Below are 25,850 nucleotides of genomic sequence, written 5' to 3'. Positions count from 1 at the left end.
AATCAATTGAATGCTCTGTGGACAGAGCACCAATATGGCTTAAGGCGTTGAGCTTTGCCTCAAGATGAAGCTTGGACTGACCCCCTCCCCCGGTGTTGGAAGTCCCTGGGTAACTGCAGTGAGCACACACTGGTCCAAAGAAGCCAGGTGAGTTCAGATATGAGCTCCGGATGAGGTGAGGAAAGAAAACCCAGCCAAGAGCGTTCAATCCGCGCGCCAAGCTGGCCGACCCTCGCGCGGGAAATCCAATTATAAAGTGTGCGAGAGAGTTGCGTTCGCCGTCAACAGATGGCACCACTTGCAATGTCAACAAAACACATATATAAAATTTTATAAACAGCAACTGTAAAAATAAATTATTTAAAGATAATCCCATTATTTTAATTCGATAACTGAATATATATAAGAGTGAGGAGCGATTTTGCTGGGTGTGAGGCGGAATGGGAAGGAAATCTTTATACAGACGCCCCGGCATCCCTTACTGTGGCGGCCGCCGAGGTAACATACGAACTGCACGCGCAGTCATCGGGAGGACAAACCCTTCATGCAAACTGCACCTACTATCAAGAAGAACTGCACGCGATCGTCCTCTCCCTTACGTCAACAACACACTAACTGTTAGGCTCCCTGCTCCTGACCACCACATCCAGTAGGTAGCTGTGTTTGTTGTGTTGGAGGCTGGTAGCTGTTTGTTGTGTTGGAGGCTAGTAGCTGTGTTTGTTGTGTTGGAGGCTGGTAGGTAGCTGTGTTTGTTGTGTTGGAGGCTGGTAGCTGTGTTTGTTGTGTTGGAGGCTGGTAGGTAGCTGTGTTTGTTGTGTTGGAGGCTGGTAGCTGTGTTTGTTGTGTTGGAGGCTGGTAGCTGTGTTTGTTGTGTTGGAGGCTGGTAGCTGTGTTTGTTATGTTGGAGGCTGGTAGCTGTGTTTGTTGTGTTGGAGGCTAGTAGCTGTGTTTGTTGTGTTGGAGGCTGGTAGGTAGCTGTGTTTGTTGTGTTGGAGGCTGGTAGCTGTGTTTGTTGTGTTGGAGGCTGGTAGGTAGCTGTGTTTGTTGTGTTGGAGGCTGGTAGCTGTGTTTGTTGTGTTGGAGGCTGGTAGCTGTGTTTGTTGTGTTGGAGGCTGGTAGCTGTGTTGTTGTGTTGGAGGCTGGTAGCTGTGTTGGAGGCTGGTTGTTGTGTTGGAGGCTGGTAGCTGTGTTGGAGGCTGGTTGTTGTGTTGGAGGCTGGTAGTTGTGTTTGTTGTGTTGGAGGCTGGTAGTTGTGTTTGTTGTGTTGGAGGCTGGTAGTTGTGTTTGTTGTGTTGGAGGCTGGTAGCTGTGTTTGTTGTGTTGGAGGCTGGTAGCTGTGTTTGTTGTGTTGGAGGCTGGTAGCTGTGTTTGTTGTGTTGGAGGCTGGTAGTTGTGTTTGTTGTGTTGGAGGCTGGTAGCTGTGTTTGTTGTGTTGTGTACAGCCAAGTGTTTTTTTTTGTATAAAGATATTTTTTATTTCTCAGACGTTATCATGAATAGAGACGGCAGAGTTAACAAGAGGAAGAAGTATCGTCGCACAAAGTGCATTGTTAGTCACCCAAATGCTCTATTTGACAAATGGCTTCAAGAATGGCAAGAAGCAGCAGCACGTAGCAATTCAAACATGAAATTTAACTTTCAGAGGGTATGTTATTGCTGACAATTTAGTTAACAAGATATTTAATTATGTGAAAAGTTAACTTCTAACTTTTCTAACATGCTATTGTGATTTCTGTGTGTTATGTAATAGTTTGTTGTTTGTAAAGTTTGTAATTTTAGTTGAGAGAACTAATGTGAATAATTAATAATTTATAGTTTAAAACATTACTAGCAATAATGCTTTTTTATAATTTATTTGTGTACTGTATATTTATAGGCTCGGAAGTCACTGAGGTTGTTTCCACTGCCTCTGTACTCTGGGAAGGACTGTAAGGTACTGGCAAATTTTGGAGATAAAATCTGCCATATGCTTGACCAGCGCTTAGAACAACATGTGCAGGAAAATGGACCAGTAGAATGGGATCAAATTCATAAGGTAAATACAAAAGTTAATTGATTACAATATTGTTTCCACAAAATAGCACAAGTATTCAAGTGTAAGATTTACGATATGTTTACCTAACTTTACAGTATTTCTAAAATATTTTAGTTTTTATTGGGGGAACCCCTTTGGCTCCCCGAAGCTATCCAGGCTGATAGTATATCCCTAACCTTTGGCATCAGTCAGTGTGGATTGCGTTCTAGGCCTACCGGGGACCACGGCCAGAACCTAGCCCCCTCAGAGAGGCACAAGGAGCAATGGCCTATATAAATGCATATGTGATTTTTGGAGCATTTTATGTTTGCCATCAACCAGGACAGGCACCCAGAAAGGTACTGGATGCTGGGTACTGGTACTGGGTGACTCGTCTGCTGAGTTCTCGGGGTTTGGCTCTCCTGGCGGTTCACGTCCGGGGGTGTCCAACGTCCTGGCAGATGGCCTGTCGCAGTTCATTCCCCTGTCTACGGAATGGACGATCGATGCCGACTCATTCAGTTGGCTCTGCCAGACATTGGGGCGCCTGGAGGTGGACCTCTTCGCGTCAGCGTGGTTGAGGCGTTTTCCGGTATATGTGGTGCCCTTCCCTGACCGCGAGGCTGGCAGAGTCGATACCTTTCAGCAGGACTGGTCGAGGTGGGGGGGGGGGTGGTCCTGTACCTCTGCTCCCCGGTTCAGCTGTTGCTGCAGGTCCTGGCTTGTTTGGAGACTTACCAGGGAAGAGTAGTCCTCTTGGCCCTGTGGTGTTCGGCCCAGCCTTGGTTTCAGGCGCTGCTTGCCCAGTGTCTGAACCCAGAGGTTTTTCCTTGGTTCCACCTCTTTTAACAGATCAGCCTGGTCCGTTACGAGACTGGTTCAGTCATCTCGAGTCTTCGCATTTGGTCTTTTTGACTCGAGTCTATCACCATCTGTATGGTGATCAGGTGGCTTCTTTGATGGTGTCCTCCTGCAGGCTTTGTCTCGGCGGCCGTATAAAGTTTTCTGGCGGTCCTTCTGGTTCTTTTTGTCTCTCTGTCGCTGTTCTTTGCTTTTGGAGCGTAGAATAATGATTGCGGCCCGCCCGCAAGAGTGTGGGAAGTGGTGAAATTGTTACCCGGTGTCGGTGACGGGACGACGCACGGCGCTTTGAAAGTTTATACTTATTTCATTCTCATGACATTATTATTCTATGTACGTCATTCATTTTTGTGTCAATGTGTTCGCAATAGAATGTTCTATGAGCCCGTAGGTAAAAAATATCAACAAAGCGTAAGATAGAATAGCGCCAAATATAAAACAACGCTGGAACATATCAGTGAGAGTCAAACACACACGAAATGTTTTTACTTTTGTTATGTTTGTGAACCTTTCATGAACTTATTGTACCATGCAGCCTATTGGTGAGAAAGAGAGCCTCATGGCGCGCAGTTTGAAACAAACCCAAAGTAAATCGGATAAAAATTGAATTTTATACAAATATTTTAAAAGAGGACATAAGTTTATGTCCACTATGCGGGAGCGGGTAGGCGAAACAGGACGCCGGGGTGCGTCCTCATCGTGCGAAGCATCCTTTTCCTGCTCTTTTGGTCGAAGTGATAGGTTCGTTCGTTTTCAGCCGTTTCCTTCTTTTCTGGCGAAGAATGATACTGCTGCTTTCTGGAGGTGTTCTTACGTTGTTTGTGCTTGATTGGTCAGGCTGGGGGTGCATCATGTGTTGTGTCCGGTTGCAGCTCTTCACCCTTATTTGCACGCCAATGCCTGTGTGTTCGGGGACGCACTTTGAGTTGATCCGGTTTCCCTTCTTCCCTGTTCTAGGGTTCGGGTCTCTCAGGTCGTCCACAGGGTTATTCGGTCTAGCCAGCCTGCGATCTATCCCCATGCCCATGACGGTCGTAAGTTTGCTGCGTTGGCTGCAGTTTTTGGTAAAATGTCCTGGGCTGACATTTGTACATACTGTATTGCCAAATATGACAAGGCATCTATTATTCAGTAAGTTGCATGTTCAAAATGTTTTCAGAATATTATTGCTCATATTTTATATTTTTTACATACCGGTAACTAAATTTTATTCCTTTAGATCAGGATGGAACCACCAGAGAAAAGAAAAAAGAAGACAACTGTACAGGTATATACAGCTGCTGCTACAGAAATGAGTGTTGATGCATCGGTTACTTCCTCAGTGACTTGCAAGGTTAGTTATCTGTATTGAAGATATGTTGTGGCCTGAAGCTTTCCAGTTAAACCTAAGTACAGTACAACCTCGATTCAACGTACCCCGATTCAACGAATCTCCGGCTAGTTCGCACACTTTTCAGGCCAGATTTACTCGCCCGGTTCGGCGAACGATGGTTCGCCGAAGCGGGGGATGTTCGGATTTGCTTACGATGTTGAGACAGAGTTCACAGACTGGTGGGAAAACTTTCCCATTCCATCACAGGTTACAATTAATAATTCCTTCATATGACAAGTTGAATCACACAAGTGGACCACACAAGTGAACCACACAAGTGGACCACACAAGTGGACCACACAAGTGGACCACACAAGTGGACCACACAAGTGGACCACACAAGTGGATGCACACATGTGACCGCACAAAAAGTGTGCGTCCTAACCGGAGATTCGAGGTTGCACTGTATGCTGTTTGTGGCAGTTGTTTTATAAATAAGACCATACCTAAATTTGCCTAGTTCTACTCGGCTGTGCTTGCAGGGGTTGAGCTCCCGGACTTTGGTCCTGCCTCTCGACTGCCAGTCAACTTGTGTACACGTTCCAGAGCTTATTGGGCTCTATCATATCTACATTTGTAACTGTTTGGAGTTTGCCAGCACCATCTCACTTCTTAGTGCATTCAATTTGTTCACTACTCTGACATTGAAAAAATCTTTCTAATATCTCTTTGGTTCATTTGGGTACTAAGTTTCCACCTGTGTTCCCTTGGTCATGTACTGTACCACCCATGTTAAATAGTCTGTTTCTTTATCCTGTCAATTTCTTTGAGAAATTCATAGATGGTAATCATGTCTCTCCTAACTCATGTCTTCCACTGATGTCATGTATAATTCCAGTAGCCTTTCCTGTAGCTCATACCCCTCAGCTTTGGTACCAGTCTGATGGCATACCTCTGAATTTTCTCTAATATTGCCTTGTGTTTGATTACACTGGAATATTAGAGAAGCACGGACTGTACACTGGAGCTGCATACTCTAGAATTGTACTGACATATTTGGTTTGCAAGGTTCTGATGATTCCTTACAGAAGTTTCTAGAGTCATTTCTTATGTTGGCAAACCTAGCATATGCTAGTGGTGGTATGGGCTTCGTGAGACAGGTTCAGTGTGATATCAACCATTCAGATCGTTCTCTCCCTCTACCTGATCCTTGAAAGATTCCATCTCCCAGTTGGTATCTTGTGTCTGGTCTCCTTCTCCCTACACCTATTTTACTTTACACTTATTTGAGTTAAACTTTAGTGACAATTTATTAGACCATTCCTTCAGTTTGTCCAAGTTGTTTCCTGCTATCTTCCTGTATCTTAACACTTTCGCACGATGAGGACGCACCCCGGCGTCCTGTTTCGCCTACCCGCTCCCGCATAGTGGACATAAACTTATGTCCTCTTTTAAAATATTTGTATAAAATTCAATTTTTATCCGATTTACTTTGGGTTTGTTTCAAACTGCGCGCCATGAGGCTCTCTTTCTCACCAATAGGCTGCATGGTACAATAAGTTCATGAAAGGTTCACAAACATAACAAAAGTAAAAACATTTCGTGTGTGTTTGACTCTCACTGATATGTTCCAGCGTTGTTTTATATTTGGCGCTATTCTATCTTACGCTTTGTTGATATTTTTTACCTACGGGCTCATAGAACATTCTATTGCGAACACATTGACACAAAAATGAATGACGTACATAGAATAATAATGTCATGAGAATGAAATAAGTATAAACTTTCAAAGCGCCGTGCGTCGTCCCGTCACCGACACCGGGTAACAATTTCACCACTTCCCACACTCTTGCGGGCGGGCCGCAATCATTATTCTACGCTTATATTCATATCACCATGTTGGGAATTTCATTGCGAGTCCATTGATACAAAAATTAACGCTGTAGGACAAGTGTGGAGGTGATAACAATCCCAAGAGTAAAAACATTTTGTTGCTGTTGGGCGCTCACGGCGAGTCATCTTCGTAGTTATTTATTTGGTGCTGGTATCCCTATACGTTTCGTGACTTTTTTTACTGATGTTCTTCTAGAGAATTTTATTGCGAACACGTTGGTACCAAAATGAAATACGTAGCTCGAGAACTAAGGTCATGAGAGTAAAAAGAGTATACACATTTTTGTTTTTACGCTTACGCGGCAAAACGCCGGGAGCACTTACGGTTGTTTTTTTTACATTCACCAAGAGCCGGAAAGTGCTAATCCTCCTCAGATTTTTGCATCATCAGCAAACACTGAGAGGAATGAGTCTATATCCTCTGAGATCTCCCTCCTCACTGTGTACCTTGCTGCTTTCTGTTACAGTACTTATCCCTTATCTGCTGGAGCACCTTACCTGTTACTCCTGCCAGGTTCTCCAACTTATGAACCAGCCTTCTATGTGGAGTGTGGTGTCGAAGCTTTCTGTATAAAGTGTGTAATAAACTTTAACTTTCTTACAAATTTGTAAATTGCATTTTTACAGGAAAATAGTGATGGAAAAAGGAGTAAGCACTATATACCAGTATTAAGATCTGGTGCTTATGCCTTGCTGCTCGCTCTCTACAATGCCTCGAATAAAGACAATTTTCAAGGTATTTACCGCAACTCTAATATTTTTTACCTCTGATTTTGCATATTATACAACGTGCTATACATGGTTGTTAAGTACAGTAGCTGTCTATAAAGTGCCACTGAATGAATATTAACGTAACGTAAACTTTTGGCTGTAGTAGTTTAGTTCTTTATTAATAAACTGTTAATTGTTATAGAACACAGTCTTCTATGTCAACCCTTCAACTTTATAGTTCCACCCATGTTCTGCATTTTACGACTGTTCTAGTAATGTGATCTTTTAATGAAGGCCTGCTTCTGGGAATCCGATCCTGATTCATAGCACCACACATCTGGTGTGAGAGTCTGTGGGTTACCTTTACTTGTGCTACGGCATAAAAGGAGCCCGAAGGCCTAGTGGATAGGGATTTCGCCCTAGGGGTGAAGTCCCGGCAGTTGCTCCCGCCTACTTATGGTCTCAAACCTAAAAGTACAAGCTGCACTTGAGCAGTCCTTTCTGTTTGAGGTTCACCTCCTAAAGGAGGTAAACGTAGGAAGAATCTCAGAATGACTTGACTTCATGACTTGATGCTAAGCTTAGTTTTGTGCCAGCTGCTCAGTTGCTTTTGTGCCCTCTTCTTTTCTTTCGGCTCACCCTAAGCTTCTCGGGGCTCCAGCTCGGATAAAACAGTGATGGTGGTTCTCAGACACTTCTGTTGTGAGTGAATAGTGACATCTGATGGCAGATCATGGTAACTGCCAGGTATTTTCTAGTTTATTTTCTACCTCAAACATAGCTATTAATTTACAATGGTAACCACAGTATGCTCATGTTTCTGTCCTCCGTGGGCAAGGCTAGTGATCTATTAGACAATATATTGTGTCATGAGTTATTGAGCACTCGACCACAGAAGTGATTGTAGTGCTCTTCTTTTGTTAATCTAATAAATGTAATCTGAATTTGTCTGCAGACATTATTTACAGCTCTGTTCAGCTGGTATTGTAGTGCTAATTTTCCTTGCAATACAGTATTTCATAATCATCAACTATTTAAATATTTCAGCCAAATCATTGTTTTAATTCATTTTCTTCCTCAAAATTAGGTTTTTTAAAAAAGGCTGAGCTAATGGAAGCTGCACAACCTCTATGTGATGCTTCGTTCCTGCATGCCTCTGAAGGTTCTCGGTACACTGCTTGGTCCTCCATGAGTACTCTTATCAAGAAGGAACTTGCTAAGCGAGAGGGCAACCCGTCCAGGTTATAACTTGTGCAATATCTGCTTCTTGTTTTTCTGTATTTTGATAATAATTATAATGTTCATAAATTGACAACTCAGTCAGCTTGTATTGTTCATTCAGATTTAGTTTAAGTAAAACAAGTCCTTAAAGATAGAAAGGTAGTTAAGTTTTCAACTGGTGAGATGGATTCGGGCACAAAAACTTTAAATATATCATCTAGTTGCGAGCATAAGCAAAGAATTTTTCTGGGGGAGCCCCTTCGGCTCCCCGGAGCTTTACTAGGCTGATATGCTAATGTCAGACTTTGTCATCAGTCATGTGTATGGAGTTCTGTGGGCCTACCGGGGACCACAAGCCAGAACCTGGCCCCCTCAGAGAGGCCAGCTTCAGCTTGCTTTCTGCATTGATGTTATTTCCGTACTGTTTTGCAAGCTGTCTCGTGCATTGTTTCACCTCCGGCCTGCTAATGTGCCGCCTGGGTCGTCCTGGTCTTTGGACAGAGTGCTTTCTTTTCTTTCTTCTCGGTTTGTTGTGGCCCCTTCGGGCCAGGATTGTTTCTCCAAGGCTCGTTTTCTGTTGGCATTGGCCTCTGGGGATCGGATTGGGGAGCTTCATTCTCTTCTCCGGTACAGGGGTTTCTGCTCCTTCGGTCTTCATGATGGCTTTGTTCATTTGCAGCCGTCTCCTTCTTTTCTGGCGAAGAATGAGACTGCTGTTTTCCGGAGGGGTCCCTGGGTTGTTGATGCTTGGTTGGTCAGGCTGGGGGTGCATCATGTTTTGTGTCCGGTTGCGGCTCTTATTATTTATTTGTGTGCCACGGCTTCTGTGTCCCGGGACGCACTTTGGGTTGATCCAGTTTCCCTTCTTCCGTGTTTGCGGGTGCGGGTCTTCAGGTTGTTCTCAGTTATTAACCCTCTGTGTGGCTCCGGGCTATTTAGCATTTGTCATCCACAGGCACATACCAAAAAAAAAAAATCTTTTATTTTCTTCCTAACCTGTTAAGTCGTGTTCCCTGACCACGAGGAAAAAAAAAATTAAACTGTGCTTACCGATGACGTAATTGAGCCGACAATATGGGCAATGACAAAACTCCAACCGAGCCAGAACCCAAAGCAACAGGTGGACTGAGAAGAGGTACAGGTAACCTCACCTCAACCAGTCCAGTGGAAGGGTGTCCACTGCAAAAGCCTCACAATCGGGAAAGGGTGCTACATATACTGGGAGACACCAAGACCACGCCGACGTGAAGAGGTCCACTTCTGGGAGTCCATATGTCCGGCAGAGCCAACTGAAGGAGTCGGCATCGACCGTCCATTCCGTGGACAGGGGAATGAACCGAGACAGCCATCCGCCAGGACGTTGGACACTTCCCGGATATGAACTGCATGGAGAGCCAAATCCCCAGAAGCCAGCAGATTGAGTCACTCGAAGAGACCAGCCCCAAAGAGGCAAGGACCAAAGACAACTCCCTTGGTTCAGGCAATGAACCATAGGAGAACAGTCCGAATGGAGCCGGATGGTCAAACCCCAAGCGACCCAAACCCTCCAAAGCGACAGCCAAACCGCCGCGAACGCCTACATTGTGCTGTGAGCCCGACGGAAGGACGGACCCTACCACCCATGACCGGCCTGGTGAGCACTGGTCACAAAGTCTCAGCCGAGAGACGACGCATCTGTGAACACATCGAGCGAGGGCTAGGGTAGGCACCAAGGCACTGAGCCCCGAAAAACCCGAAGAGGAAGCCGGTTACGCAGCAACCAAGGCAAGGCCGGGAGCCGGTCGGCCGAGCGGACAGCACGCTGGACTTGTGATCCTGTGGTCCTGGGTTCGATCCCAGGTGCCAGCGAGAAACAATGGGCAGAGTTTCTTTCACCCTATGCCCCTGTTACCTAGCAGTAAAATAGGTACCTGGGTGTTAGTCAGCTGTCACAGGGCTGCTTCCTGGGGGTGGAGGCCTGGTCGAGGACCGGGCCGCGGGGACACTAAAGCCCCGAAATCATCTCAAGATAACCTCAAGATAACCTCAAGATGGCCCCCGGAGGACGAACCCTGTGATCGCGCGTGATAGGCGGAAGGGATGACTCCAAAGGAACCAGAACAGATGCCGAAGCCAAACTCACCCAGCGGATAGACCAGCACGGCAAAGTTGAGACTCTCACACAACTGCTTGAGCCTGGGCGTTCTTGTGTTGCTTTGGGTCACAGGTTGCAGCCAGTTGTCTCGACATTCGCATTGAGGAGTGTGTGGCGGCCACCTCCCCAGTAAGTCCCTCTTTTCCTTATCTTTAGTTATGTAGCTCCAGCGAGTCGTAGTGGCTGCCCACAGAAAACGAGCGTTGAATGTAATGAAACGCCATTTTCTGGGTGAGCCCCGGAGGCTTCTTGGCAACCCCTCCCTCCCTCCCTCCCTCTGATTGGCAGGTTTTCGTGTGGTTTATACTTACCCTCCAACCTGGAATGGGTGGGATGCCAGCACAGGGGGGTCTGGGGCTCCCCCCTCCCCCTCCCAGGGGAGGGAGGGAGGGGGCTGCACGAACGAGCGACGCAGCGATGGAGTGTGATGTTTGCTTATTTTCTTGGGATTGGAGGGAGTTCTGTCTCTGTTCGGTTTTCAGTTGCAATTTTCTTACTATGTGGGATCTGTTTTGTCATGCTTACCTTTCTGGGTGCCTAACCCCGGTCGATGGCAGATAAGGAAAACCCCCCAACCACAGGGGGGGTTTTCCAGGGCCAATGCTCCCTGTGCCTCTCTTAGGGGGCCCAGGTTCTGGCTTGTGGTTCCTGGTAGGCTGAACTCCATAGACTAATGCCACAGTCTAATGATTCACATATTAGCCTGATAGCTCCAGAGAGCCTCCAGGGCTCGCCCAGAAAATGACGTTTCATTACATTCAACGCTGGTTTTTTCTCTTATTCTTACTTTTTCCTCTTGTTCTTACTTTTCATCTTATTCTTATCTTTTTCTCTTGTTCTTAATTTTCATTTTTATTCTTGCCTTCATCTTTTTTCTTAAAATCATCTCAACTTTCATCAAATTTTTACCTTCATCTTTCTCTTACATTCATTTCTTCTATCATCTCACATCTCACCCTTATAATGTTTGTCTCTTCCACTACCTTTCCAATAAAAGACTTGATAATGGGCCAGGATGGACCGAAACGTCATCGTTTCTTTATTTTCAGGTGTGTGGGTTTGTTATCAACTGTTTAGCCATGTTATTGTAACTCATCATCTGCTTAATAAATGTACTTGTAGTCATCTTACTAATGTCTGTATTCCATTTCTTTTCTACAGATACAGTATAACTCATAAAGGAAAAACATTAGCAGTCAGATTAATTACGGCTGAAAGCATTAATGACTGCAACTCGTCTTCTTTGTCATCCTTATCCTGCAACAACATAAATGACTCTAGAGTTGTAGACTCAAGAACGTCCAGCTGTATAAGACTAAGTAATAGGCCAGTTGATTGTCATGAAGGCATGGCAAACCCTGCTGATAATAACAGAAATGCTGAACTTACCTCAACTCTCGTCAGTAATTCAAGAATTCGCAGAGAATCTCTAAATGGTGATATTCCATCAAACAAAGTGACAACATGTGCATCATTTGTCACCACAACGAATTTACAGCAAGGTAGAGCAGCTGTGACTTCATTCTCATAAAATGTGTATAGATTTATGAAATAATTTCATAATATAACATTGTTATGAATATATATTTAATGAATTGTTACCACACTACTGTGTATGTAACATATCATTCACCTGGGCACTAGGAGCCTGGAACACCCAACCTCCGTGCTGGCAGTCGGGTGTTCGAGCCTCTTGTGCCCAGTTGAATGAAATAAATTTCATAAATTTAACAGTTTAATCTCTCCCTGGTGACAAAATGTACTTTACAGTACAGTAATAAATACTAAAACATGAAAGTCCAAGATTGATTAATCATGTTAATCAGTTTTTAGTTTCCTCAATTTCTCTAATTCTTCTTAATAATTTTTCTTGTCATATTTCTAATTCAGTATAGTATTTGCAGATGGTTTACAGTTCAGCTATGTTACGAGTCTCGGGGTTGAAACTCCAGAGAAAGATCGAGCAGTTGTTGCTGTTGAGGAAGATGGTTTCCTGGGTTTTCTCATGAAATGCTCCTTGTCAGATCTTGTTAACTCTGACCTTTGTTATCGTCTTGATAAATCCAGGTACATTACTGTAAGATTCTGTTACAAAAAGTTTATATGTCAATAATGACTATGCCAGACAATTCTATATTGTCTGGCATAGTAGGCCGAGTACTGCTTTCTGGCTACTAGGAACAACATACATACATACATACATACATACATACATACATACATACATATACATACATACATACATACATATACATACATACATATATATATATATATATATATATATATATATATATATATATATATATATATATATATATATATATATATAATTTTTTTTTTAAACCTAGAAGAGGTACCGACCCATAGCCTTGGAGAAGAAAATAAAGAGTACTCAGAGAAGACCTGGTGGATCCTCACTGAACACTTTGATATTTTCTTCTCCTACCACCCCTGTTCTTTTGGTATGTGTGTATATTTATCTAACTTTATTTGAAAATGTAATTACACAAAAAAAGTTACAATATTGATTACATGCAGGGTACAAGGCTTCTTGTCACAAGTTGTATAGCTCCTCCAGCTCCTCAGATGGCGGGCAGGAACCATGAATGCAGTGAGCATTTCCTCTCTGGATCACCACACTAAGGTGCTGAAAGAGAAAACTGGCAGCTCTAGGGTCTCTAGTTGTTTCAATTAGCTTGGACCTCAACCCCTTCAAATAACTAGCAGCACTTTTTCCCCAGGCACCAAGTGTGTCTGAGGCAATGGGGACAAAATTGTAGTGGTGCTCCTCAAGGTCTCTATATTTACGTGACTTGGCTGCTTCCCAGTGATTGGCAGCACCTCCTGCTTGTGTAGCACTGAAGTCAACATAGGTGTTGGCTAAAGTTGAAGCGCAAGTGTGGTCCCACACCAACTGTCTACCATTCTTCCAGGGGTTCACCGTGATATCGTCTGGGCAACCGACAGGCTCATCAGAGTTGCGGGACATTAGGTAACGGGGATCTCTCTCGGCTGGACAACCGGCTGTGGTAACTCACAAACCCAATAATCCTGCAAGACCATTTATTACCTCAGTTGGATCTGTGTCATACAAACTTTCAAATGGATTATCCATATCTTGTAGTTGGTTCAATTTTCCTTGTTCAATAAAGTTCCGGTTGATGACCTGGCATTCTTGTCAGATGAACTTCCCAAATATAATTAGTGTTAATGATGAATTAATAGGGAAAGCCCCATCAGCTCCCTGAAGCTATCACATTGATCAAGTGCCATATTACTAGGTTTCATCAGTTGCGGAGTTCTATTGGCCCACCGGGGCCCACGAGCCAGGACCTGGCTCGTGGTCTCCAGTAACTCCGTGGCTGATGTGAAGTTGGGAGCCTTGTCAGCGAAATTCGTTACATTCCACACTGGATTTTGTTAAGTATCTGGTATTTATATAATTTATAGAAAATTATGAAAATTTTGAATTACCAGTACTGGGAACAGGTATCTCATAATTATATTTGTAAAATGATAGTAATGCTTAGAAGTTATATTTGGATAGTAACTGTATTTCCAGGAGTGCCCCTCCTGGCTTCACGTACGCATATTTATCAAATGACTGTGCACCGGCATTAAGTCCTGGTCTCCGCTCGCTCTCTCTATCATCCCCAGTTACTTACAACAAGCACGTCTCAGTAAGAAGACAAGCATTTGGCACAAGTTTTGCACCTTCATCAGGTACGTTATGACTACTTTTCTCATGTCTGAAAAAATTCATACAGCACCACTAGTTATGGCAATATTTTGTGTTTTGGGTCTGCTATAATTATCTTTCTAATCTCAAAATAAATTCAATATAAGTACATTACCAGAGAGTTAGTCAACTGCTGTGGGTTAGGAAAACTGCTATAAGTCTACCACGTTTCCTCTTGCTAAAACTTACTGAATAGATCATACTACTTTTGTAAAAGGTTACATCGTTGATTTTCATTTCAGACAAAAATATACAAAGAGAATTGGTTGATGGATCTGTACCAGTTTTTGAAAGAGGACTAAACTCTGAGATATTGCCCTCATTGTCAAGACAGAATTTGGCTCATTTTCCACAGTTTACTTTTCTTTCTGGAGAATATGAAATAGTGTTGTGCATCGATAATGCAGAGATAACTGGAGGGTAAGTGATTGCTGTGTGTCCTGGATTTAGCAGTACTGTATTGCTGTTTTATATTTCATTAGGCTTTGAGAATGTCACAGTAGTGTGTCCAATACAATTACACCAACCCAGCCTCCTGTTTAGATAGTACTCTTTGTAACTTATGGACCATACTACAGACATAGATGTACTGAACCATTACATAGTATAATTTGGTACTATTCACTTGATAAGAGTCGGGGGAAAAAATATAGCTGAAAACCAAAATTAAATATTCCTAGGCCTAATATAGTACATATATGTACTATTTTAGGCCTCCGGTACCATGTATTTGGCCTGGGAAGATTAGGTTAGGTTAAGTTTTATTTGCAACATGAATACAAAAACTTTTCCAGTTTGTCTAAATTCAATAGTTACAGTTGTGTGTGTAAACTAAAGTCTTTGAAAATGTAATAAGTTATTACGAAACGTGTTCAAGCGTTGTGTCAGACTAGAAATAAAAATGAATTTTGGAGAATTGATTTTTCAATTACCATTGACAGTAAAAAGAACCATAAGAAATATTGAGAAAATTCGTGTTAGAATTATTAATCTTACTTTTTCGGTCATATTTAGCAACATACATGATAATATTCCCTAAAGTTTGTTCCATTGAACAGAAGTCAGGTAAAAGTATTTGCTTCACTGTTCTACAGAGATCATTTTAAACTGTTCCTACAAAGTCATATAAGGTGCATGGGAAGTCATAATAGAGCTCCTTATAGTGCAGACTGACCTATAGCAGCTCATACATAAAAATCAATGACCTGTGAACTACTCTTGGTATCACACATTACCACCAGTGTAGTGTTCTGGTAATTGCCACTCTGCCTGCTTGACAACATCAGCTGACTTGCCACCACTGAAGGTAATGTATTGACCCTGCAGGTATGTTAAAGTATCCCTGTGGTACCAGTATCAGAATGTTGTCTTGCCTCATTGTGCATCATCTTGGTTGTAATGATGCAGCACATCTTATCATAGTAAGCATCTGAATAATTCTGCTCAGAAAAGTACTTTTCATAAGAATTTAAAGCCATATTTTTTTGCACAGATTTACTGGAGGAAACAGAAGTACCAAGGAAATTATTATCAATGAATTGGACAAACATGGCATTAAGTACAGTGTTCGTAAGCTACATGTTGGCGACTTTCTTTGGGTATGCCGAGAGCGGTTCCCATCAAGTTCTGGCCACAAAGAGGTAAATGAGGTAAGGTTTGTGTATAAAAATTATAATATAGTTTATTGCAAATCTCATTTTCTCTATTTTATTTTTAGAAATTATGAGAAACATGAATGGATATTGATAATCCTCAATGTTAGTTTAGTTAGTAGGATCTTTTTAATGTGATTCTTCCTTATTGCTTTCCTCCCAGAGGGCTTTAGATACAGAAGACAACACTGTGAATAGAATGCAGTCATTCTGAAGACCATTTGGATGCACATCAAAATATTCTGGTATTGAATCATTTGTGGGCTTGCTAGTCCCTGTACAGTTTTACAGATGCCATTGTAGATTTCTTTATTGCTGTGTTTATCAATGCTGTACTTTTCAGATGATTTAGTGTCCCCCCTCTGATGTGATATTATGCAATGTTATTGACATTTCCTGTTATCAGGTCTGTAGATATTTATCTTTTTCCTGATCTTTGAGCAGAAATTGATACTTGTATCACTTGCACCTTCCAATCTTCAGAAGCTATTCTTGTTATTTATTATTCCTAAGAGTTTAATTATTGTTAAAGAATTATCTAAATATTTTAATGTAAATTAAGGCATATTTAATAATATGAAATCTCAGGAGAGTTCCATAGTAAGTCCCACATTTTACTGTGATCAGTCATCTAAAAATGCATAATTCCAGACTATAGTTAATGTATGCAGGATGCATATCAAGGAAAGCTTATATCACAGAGACTTATACTTATTATTACTAGTAGCTATCTCAAGCACGGCAGAATACAGAGCAGTTGTCAAATATCAGTGATATTAGCCCTTTGCACACATTTCCCAAATATATGTGTGAGATCCTAGGTATAGTGTAGAAGATAGATTCCCATATAAATGTGTGATGGCCACTTTCCACTAAAATTTTATTAAAAATGTAATAACTATTCACAAAATATCAACATGTATCAGTGGTACAAAGCTTTAAAGGTTCCCTTACAGTGTTATAACATTTTGTGGTGAATTTTTATCTCTGGCCAGTGTCTGATGTGTGTGTGTGTGTTTATTCTCTTGTATATATATAAAATATTACACACACACACACCCTGTATACTGTATATATATTTTGTATGTTGTATACCTAACAGCAGCCACGAGAGCTAGTATTACCTTATATCATCGAGCGAAAAAGAATGGATGACTTGGCTTCAAGCATCAAAGATGGAAGATTCCGTGAGCAAAAGTTCCGTCTTAAAAAGTGCGGACTTTCCAAGCCCATGTATCTTGTTGAGAAATATGGCAGTCAGAATCTCAGGTAAAGGTCAATATTGTTACTTTTATGATTGCAGTCCATCTCAGATTTCAAATAAAAAAAATGTATCACTCATTTAAGGGTGTCGCCATCCATTCAGAAGCTGATATATTTGTTTAGTTTCATATAGTCTTTGAATTCTAAAGGGTAAAGATAAAATATGGCAAAGTCTAGGAAGTTGAATGCAGGAGGAAAGCCTTAGGCAATTGTTAAGGAAAATGTATTACATGATTTTACAGTATATGAAGAGATATGTCAAGACAGGTTTTTAACAAGTTCATTCTGTATCCTGTGATCAGTTATACAAAAGAAAATTGCATATCAGATATTTTTCTTTATAAATTATGTGATTCAAGTATTCCTAATGGAATGTTCTTTTCAGCCTGCCTGAATCAACATGTCTTCAGGCAGTGGTTAACACACAAATTGTTGATGGTTTTACTGTGAAAGTCACAAAAGACCAACGTGAATCGGCTGCCTTTCTCACCATCATGACACGTTGTCTGCAAAGTAAATACCAGGCGAGTCTGAAAATTGTCACGTTTATTTATATTGACCTGATTGTTTTTCATAGAAATTTGGGGAGCAAAAAAGTTTGCCGAGGTTTTAGTTTGATTTCCTAATATATTCCTAATTGAAGTGTGTGTGTGTGTGCCATTTATCAATTGCTGTGTACCATTCTACAATATACTGGCTTGAATAGAACCTTCTTTAGGCTTTAGAGTCTTGACAAACCATTGCATAATCAAATCCTCACATTATTCCTTCAGTTACTGACCTGTTGCCTAAAAGTGAAAAATAGTGAACATTAATTTATTCTTTTCTAATAGTTGCTACACATCCTTTAATTCACATAAAATATGAAGTAATTTAGAATTTGTTCTTGTTTTAGAATTTATACTAATTTAGAATTTGTACTTGCACTTGAATTGCTTAATTTAGAAACTGTACTTGTGGTCGGTCTGAATTTTGTGTGAATTCATGTGTAAATGTGTGAATTTTGTAACTAGTTCATCAAGATTGTAACTTGCTTAGCTAAATGAATTGTGGGGTTCAGTCCCTGAGCTCATTATGTGCCTCTGTAATTCTTTCCACTACCGCCCACAAGATGGGTATGGGATGCATAATAAATGAACTAAACTAACATCCTTCAATTGTTTGAGAATTTTCTCTGATATGCCAACTGCAATGAATATATGACATTTTTAATGTATTTGTTGAGCATTTAATTTAGGCTCACGTAGGGTTAAAGGTAGGCATTACTGTGCAATAATGAATCAGAACCTGGTGCTCTCAGAGAGGCACAGGGAGCAAAGACATATGAACACTTTACATTTAATGTTAAGTATAATTCCTTCCACCAGGAAAAGCACCCAGAAAGTTGGGCAAATCAAGAGAGACTACTGCATGGTTAAAATCTCCCCAAACAATGAAAACCAACCACCAAAATTGTGTGAAACTAGCACGAGCTAGTTTTCCCCACCTTTTCCCTATTGCCTGGAGGGAGGCAGGAGGGAGGCAGACTAGGTCAGCTGACCCACACCACTCCTCGGTTCTATTCTGATGGTGCCTAGTGCGGTCATGGTCACTCTGGCTCCAGTCTCCATTCATCAGCTAAGTGATGTTTTGCCTTTTGAGGCAGGATGTCCTCATAGGGCTCTTAGGAGCCCAACTGCTTTGCCAGCTGTTTACATTTGCTACTTGCAGCAATCTAGGTTCTGATAACCCTGCTCTGAGGCTATTTTTATATGCATTTGCATAGTATGAGCCAGGAGTTCAGTGTGCGTGGAGCTGCATGTGCTCAGGTGTTTTTTCACTGTGTACTCCTTAAGTGCTACCCTTTTGCATGGTTAGGTTTATCTTCCCTGGGGTGTTTGAGACACGCTTCCTTTAGGGGGGTATCCTCGCTTGGGGTGGTCCTCACTCTTCAGGTAAACTAGTGGTCATTACCTATCTGTCTTTTCATGGGGTTGGTAGTGTCTTTGGCTGTGGGGGGGGGGGGAGCTATGTGGGTTGTGTATCAAGTTAGGTAGTGCTAACAAGAAAGCGTACTGACGTTCTCCCTGGTTGTTCGTTTTCTGTGGTTTGGTCCTGGGGGTTTGGGCAGTTTTGTTTGTTTATTACTTGTCTACTACTTTAATTAAGTAATTACTTTATTACTTATTACTTGCCTTTCTGCTTTGGTGCTCTTTGTTTGTGCCTTATTAGGGTTGTTCTGGCATATTTGCAGTTAACCCCCCTTGTTGACCCCTTGGTCTTGCCATTGGTTTTGGGTAGCCAGGGTTGCCTGTCTCATTCAGAGGTTACCAGCATAAGATTCAAAGTGCCTGGGCTTCCTGCAGGGTTCTCTCACCCTGCAAGCCCTGGAAAACCCCCACGGGCTTGGTTGTACTGGATACTTCTCTCGAGCATCCTCTCGCTTTATACGATTTGAGGGTTGTTCGTTGCCTGTACCACCGGACAACATTCATGCTTTCATAGTTTTCTTATCCCCCTTCCCTGTATAAGTTTGAGTTAGGTGCCACTTTTTCTAGGGTTCATTTCCATGTGCTTCCATGAGTGCTTTGGACTTGTCATTGTGGATGAGGTGCTTCAGACTTGGCCTTGTGGGTAGTCTCTGTTGTCTCCTGGGGTGACTCTGTTGTTCTGGCCTCTGTGGTCAGAACAACAGACCTGGTCCAACGACCTGGTCCTGGTCGCTGGCCGGAGTGGTCTCTTCTTTCTTCTCCTCGGTTTGTTGTGACCCCTTCGGTTCTGCTGAGTTTTTTCTGCTCGATTGGTCCTGGTGGTAGGTTGTTCGTTAGCTGCAGTCTCCTTCTTTTCGGGTGAAGTTTGGGTCTGCTGTTTTCCGGAATTGTCCTTGGGTTGCTGCTTGATTGTTCAGGCCGGGGGTGCATGGTGTGTTTGTTCAGTTGCGGCTCTTCGCTGCTATCTGTGTGTCTTGGCCTCTGGCTCCATGAGCACGTTTTGGTTTGCCCAGGTTTCCTTCCTTCCTTCCTTCCTGTTCTAGAGTTCGGGTCTCTCGGGTTGTTGTCAGGGTCCTTTGGTTTGGCCTGTGGTTTTGTTTTTGTGTTGGGCGTGTGCTGTCCACCTCCCGGGGTCCTTCCCTCTTTTCCTTATTTTTGGTGAGGTAGCTCTCGGGAGTCGACAGGGTTCCCCCAAGAAAACCAGTGTTGAATGTAATGAGACGGCATTTTCTGGGTGAGTCCCGGAGGCTCCCCAGCATCCCTCTCACCCCCCCCATCCCCACCCCCCGGTCAGCGATGTTTTTTGCGTGTTTTGACATCCAGCCTAAGAACTGCAGTTGGGTCGCCGGCGCGAGGGTCTGGGGTTTCCCTGTCCTGGGGTTGCGCAGACAGCAGCACGGCAACATAATGACATTGTGCTCATTTGCTAATTTTCGTTTGGGGAATTCTGTCCACTCATTTAGCTTTCAGTAGCAATAGTTTCACCAGAATAGGGATTTGTTTTGGGTGGCGCTTACCTTTCTGGGTGCCTGTCCTGGTCGATGGCAGACATAGAATGGTCCCAACCACAGAGGGAATGTTTCTATAGGCCACTGCTCCTCGTGCTTTTCTGAGGGGGGTCAGGTTCTGGCTCGTGGTCCTCGGTAGGCAGAACTCCATGCACTTTGATGCCAGAAAGTTATACATATCCATTCAGCCTGAATAGTGCCCGGAAGCCTCCGGGACTCGCCCAGAAAATGGCATTTCATTACATTCAATACTGTTTATTTTTTTTCCTTAATAGGGAAAGGCAGTAAGTGGTGTAGTACAGAAGGATGTATATGGTGAGAGAGAGGAGACCCATGGCGAACAGAAAACGGAGACCTTGTTAATGACCTTCACTGAGTTTAATGCAGCATCTGTAAAAAATCGACAGCTATCGGTAAAAGAAATGTTTGCTAAACACCTTCTGCAGATTCATGGTCTTAGTGTTGATAAGGCCCGGGCAGTTGTTGATGAGGTAATGTGATGAAAATAGTAAAAATTATGCTAAAATATTTTTTCATAAATGTTCATTTATTTTTAAAAATGTTAGTACTATTTTCTTGGGGGGAGCCCCTTCGGCTCCCTGGAGCTATCCAGGCTGATATGCTGATGCCAGACTTTGACATCAGTCATGTGCAATGCACAGTAGTACCAGACAATATACTGTATTAATAATCATGATTTCACTCCCACTGTCATCTGGTGAGGATGCCTCAGCCTGGAGGAGACATTTGACTATTCTTGATAATCTGTTTGCTTCATCATTATTAATTAGTCTAAAGTTCCTCTTGGTTCATGTACTGGTATCCATTTTATTTACTTTATACAGTATTTTCTTGGATATTTTATTGCTCTAGATATGCAGAATAGGATGTGCATCCTATAATTTTTTTACTTGCAAAAAAATTGGAAATATAATTTTTCAAAAGGCTCTCATCACTAGCTCCCTGAACTTATGTGCTGGTTCCACTAAGCATTAACAGTTTGATTGCTCTAAGTATTAGTAATTGATTTATAAAAAATGACCCTAGAACACGATAAGGAGGCTCCTGTATCCAGTAAATGTTCTCATAAGTTGGTGGCAGAATCAGATATCACCCCATGTATAGTGCCAAACATTGGCAATTATGCTTACTATGAACACCAAAGCTTACACCTAACACTTCTTTCTACAATTTTCTGGAGGGGCCAAATGGTGGCTTCCTGAAACTAGCTTTCTGAGATAGCTCCACATGAGAGTTACATCACACTTAGGAGTTTTATTTGACCTGCTGGGGACCAGTGTTCAGACCCACTCTTCTAAAAACCGTCTCCAATTCAAAGTTGCTAAGGCAGGGAGCAATAATAGTTCTTTTGGCTTTTGTATAAATTTACTTGGAAAAACTACTCAAATTACTCCTCTTGACTCAAATATCTCCTATCTATTTGCCTACTGTATTCTTACCAGCCTACATTTATCTGTTATCATATCCCAAATTATATATATATATATATATGTATGTATGTATGTCCTCAAATACTAAGGGAACGCCCAGGAACAACTCCTACCTGGGAACTCCCAGGTAGTGGGAGGTGGGAGGTGGGGGAAGAGGTATTTAGAGTTTTTGTTTTGAATGGAAATGATTTCATCTTGTTTAAGGTTTTCTCATCAGGAGGTAGAGTTTGTCTCAGGAGCTTGGTATGATATTAAGTCTTAGTGTCACCAGCATGTGAGCTCGGTAAGCTACCTAAAGCCCTACCAGGAAAACGCATTTCATTACACTGAATGCTTGATTTTTTGTTAAACCATATATGTACTTCGCAGCATGGAGCTCCAGCATTGCTGATGTCAGCATATGAGAAACTAACAACTCCTGGTGCTGCAGAACAAATGCTAGCACCCGTGAAGTGTGGCAAAGCTGGAAGGAGCCTCGGTCCAACTTTGAGTACTGTTATTGCTAAATTGTACACAACACACAATTTACAGTAGAAGAGATTGAACTGCAGAACACTTCAGTAACTGATAAATTATTAAGGTGCAATAAGTCAATTAACTCAAATACTCCTACAAGCTAGAAACAAACAAAATGGACCACACAGTACAAAAATGCATGGAGGCCATGGGAAAGAAGTAAAAGAGAACAAGCAGATTAGCCCATGGCCTAACATACAGTGTAAGGAGACCAAGGACAGAAACATGAAGGCTTGGAAAGTTATAGGCACCAAAGTACTGAGGTAGATATGGAGAAACTAAAGAGGTTGAGAAGTGAGTTAGTCAGGAGGGAAGCAGAGAAGCAACTTAAAGTTGATGTAACAGCTAAAAACAAAGTGCAGCCATGGTCAGTGCACAGCCATACAAGTAAATAAACATTAATGATCAACACTGAAAGCAGTAGGAATGTCTACAAAGAAATTGACAGGAAATTTCATTGTGTACTGCATTATAGCCTATCCTGCATTCCACTTGTCGACCACACTCATAACGTATGAGAATTTCCTTGCATTTGTATGGCTCAAGTAGTATCTAGTTTCCACTGATTCTCCCTTTTCCTTCCTGTTTTTACTTTAAATTAGCTACTCTTGTCCACCTTGTCTATATCCCTCAGTATCTTGTATTTATTGCTCATATCCACTATGTCTTTTTTTTTTTTTTCCTTCTGTTGTTTGTGAGGTTAAGTTCCCTTAACATGTTCTCATAGTTAAGTCCTTTTAATTCTGGTACTAACTTAAATACAAACCTCTGTACCTCATGTTTTTTGTTGTGCTTCATGAGGTGCAAGTTCTATACTGGTTCTACATACTCCAGTAAAGGTCTCTCATAGGCAGTGTATTTGGATTTGGAAAATTTGTCCAGATTTTTTAATGCGGCTTTTATCTTCTCACATCTTCATGTGCAACTTCTCATATACTGCTGATGCCAATCATGTTCACAACTGCTGGGGTTAGTGTTTTGTTAACAACACTCCAAGATTGTTTATTGCAGTTGCCTACCCCCTTACGCTGTAGATTCCTACAGGTTTCCTCTATCTCCTACCATTCGACCTTCCATTTACCTCTCGATGATTCCGAGGATCAACATCCCTGCGGCCCAGTCTCTGCCCAGACCTCCTTGTTAATGGTCAGGTCAACCAGGCTGTTCGACGTGACTGCTCGCAGCCAAATGTATGACTCACAGCCTGGTTGATTCAGTATCCTTTAAAGATGTTTATCAAGTTCTCTTTTCATTATCTGTACTGCATTAAAACCTGTACTGTTACAACTTGTGCTGCATTAGAGCATACACTCCAAGTCAGCCTGTACTACATTACATTCTGCACCTCATTATCTCCTGTACTATCTTAATCAAGTACTAAATAGTACTTGATTAAGGCATATTCACTCACCTATCCACATCCCCACTTTCTTACCTTTGCCCACATGTTCGTTCACTCATCTGTTCACTTACTCACCATCCTATTTGCACACCCACCTGTTTGCTTGGTAGCTAATTTTCCCCACGCACCTGTTCATTTACACATCTCCCTGCTTATTCACACAGCCACTTGCTTGAACACCTGCAAGCTCATTTCCCTGCTAACCATTCACTTGCCTTCAAGCTTGTTTCCCTGCTAACCTTCTCCATCATCTGCCCACTCTTCTCTGCTCAATATAATTTACTAGCAAGTCAGATTGGTTGCATTTCCTAACATTTTTATTAAAAACAAGTCTTGGAACAATATAGACATTTATGTATATTGTTTCAGTAAATTGTATATCCATGAACAAGTATTACATCTGACTATTTTAATGTACTGTCATTAAGACTTCTTATTTTATTGTACATATATATTAATAAATTTATGGGGGAGCCCCTTGTGGCTCTCTGAAGCTACCATCTGATGTAGGTGCCATTAGTCGTGGCGTTCTCTGGTCTACTGGGGGGACAGCGCCAGAACCTGGTCCCCTCACAGAGGCTCAGGGAACTGTGGCATTTATATATTAAGTTATTCATTTTTGCCACCACCAAAGGAAGCACCCAGAAAGTCAGGTCAGACAAAACAAATTACAGCTGACTGCTTCCAATACCTGCAGACTCGAAAAAAAAACATAGAACTCCCGATTCTATGTGTATATATATATATATAAATAAATAATAATAATAATAATATAAATTATGTAATTTGACATTCTGAAATCATATTGTAGGTATCCTCTGTTAGTCACTAAAACATTTTACCATCAATCAGTATTTTGAAAATTTACAATACTGTACTGTTTTAAGCTAAGTTTAAACATTCATTAATGGTTTGGTACCCCCCCCCCCACCTGACTATTGTTTACATGTTGTTATTTTATGGCTTTACTTAAATTATCATATTTTGTATTTCTTTTTTCCTTTCAAAATTCATTTGAGTGCAAAATGGTATTAACTGAACATTAATATAATTTTTTATATGTTACGTTTAAATACATATTGATAAGAAAACTACTGTTTATTTAATTTTATACATCTGTAAATATATGTAAGTTCCTTCAACACTACCCTGAGCCCATTTCATGATGTGGTGTATGCTTGGCTGTTTCTCCTTCAACCTTGAGGTTTGCAACTACTACACGAAGTAATGAACCACTGGCAGTTCTCACTGTTCAAACATGTAACATGTTCATAGTTCCTTGATATAATTACTACGTATCTCACAAATCTTTGTAATGTACCAGACTCCAAGCAAGGATGAAGCTAAATACTCTATTACTGTAATTATATGCAGCAAATTGTAATAAACAAATTACAGTTACCACATTTTAAACCTTTCAACAATAAGAATGTTGTACTCTTACGTTAAGGTCAAACTTGCCTAAAGTCTAGATAGCTGCCATTACTATTACAATTAGGTTCCCCTAAAGGAATACTTTAGTTTTCACTGATTACTGTAAATTTTTCTAAAATTTGAAGTGCCTGCATAAGCTCATCTGCCTTAAATGCTCATCTGTTCATTTGTTATATGATGGTGCCGAGTAGATCCCTGGTGCTATTGGGCTATGTAGCCCCTGTTAGGTAAGCTCTCGAACCATTTAAATAATCACTGTGGGGCTGACCTGTGGGGTCATAATCACTTGTCATCAAATAATCACTGTGGGGCAACATCTCAAATGAATAAATGGAGTGGCACCAAAATTTCTATATACATGTCCTGATGCTAGTGAATAATCACAGTAGTCCCAGTAGCTAACAATACCCTCCAAATTTTTGGACTAAATGTAATTGTGTTTTATTCTTAGCAGAGAAAGTCACACATAACTGTATTAAAATAATATTTGGAATATGTGGAATTATATCCATTCCATATATAGTGCAGTCGCCAAAATATGGACCTTGTTCCACTCGGGGCCTAGATTAAGGAGGATTCCAGATTTTGGGATAATCTGCCAATTTATCACCACATTCTTGAGAATTTCTTACAGCAAATGATAGAACACTGCACATATTCAGACATTATATATGCACCATCCTACTGTTTCATCCAAATTTATTAATTTAGGGTCTGACTGCCTTCTTCACCAAACATAGGCGAGCAGCCTAGCATACTGGACCAG

At 41.6% G+C, this 25,850-nt stretch overlaps 1 protein-coding gene across 4 annotated transcripts; it reads left to right on the top strand.

Annotated features, from left to right (window-relative positions):
• The first annotated feature begins 461 nt into the window (after nt 1-461).
• mus81 (mus81 structure-specific endonuclease subunit) lies at nt 462-24,744 on the top strand. Of its 4 annotated transcripts, none has more exons than XM_045751854.2 (15): nt 463-649; nt 1,485-1,645; nt 1,877-2,035; nt 4,095-4,208; nt 6,708-6,816; nt 7,879-8,032; nt 11,308-11,648; nt 12,051-12,213; nt 13,697-13,872; nt 14,131-14,308; nt 15,381-15,528; nt 16,643-16,809; nt 17,189-17,327; nt 20,557-20,772; nt 22,102-24,744. In XM_045751854.2, exons 2-15 carry the CDS (start codon nt 1,493-1,495, stop codon nt 22,264-22,266), a joined length of 2,382 nt encoding a protein of 793 aa, XP_045607810.2. In that variant the 5' UTR covers nt 463-649; nt 1,485-1,492; the 3' UTR covers nt 22,267-24,744. The 4 variants fall into 4 exon arrangements, with proteins under 4 accessions (XP_069171905.1, XP_045607810.2, XP_045607809.2 ...); XM_045751853.2 differs by having other exon boundaries at nt 15,381-15,537; XM_045751856.2 differs by having other exon boundaries at nt 464-649; nt 13,712-13,872; nt 15,381-15,537.
• The last annotated feature ends 1,106 nt before the right edge of the window (nt 24,745-25,850 follow it).

Source organism: Procambarus clarkii, chromosome 82, assembly GCF_040958095.1.
Source record: "Procambarus clarkii isolate CNS0578487 chromosome 82, FALCON_Pclarkii_2.0, whole genome shotgun sequence".
NCBI classification, from domain to species: domain Eukaryota; kingdom Metazoa; phylum Arthropoda; class Malacostraca; order Decapoda; family Cambaridae; genus Procambarus; species Procambarus clarkii.
This window is presented reverse-complemented; position numbering and strand designations above follow the sequence as displayed.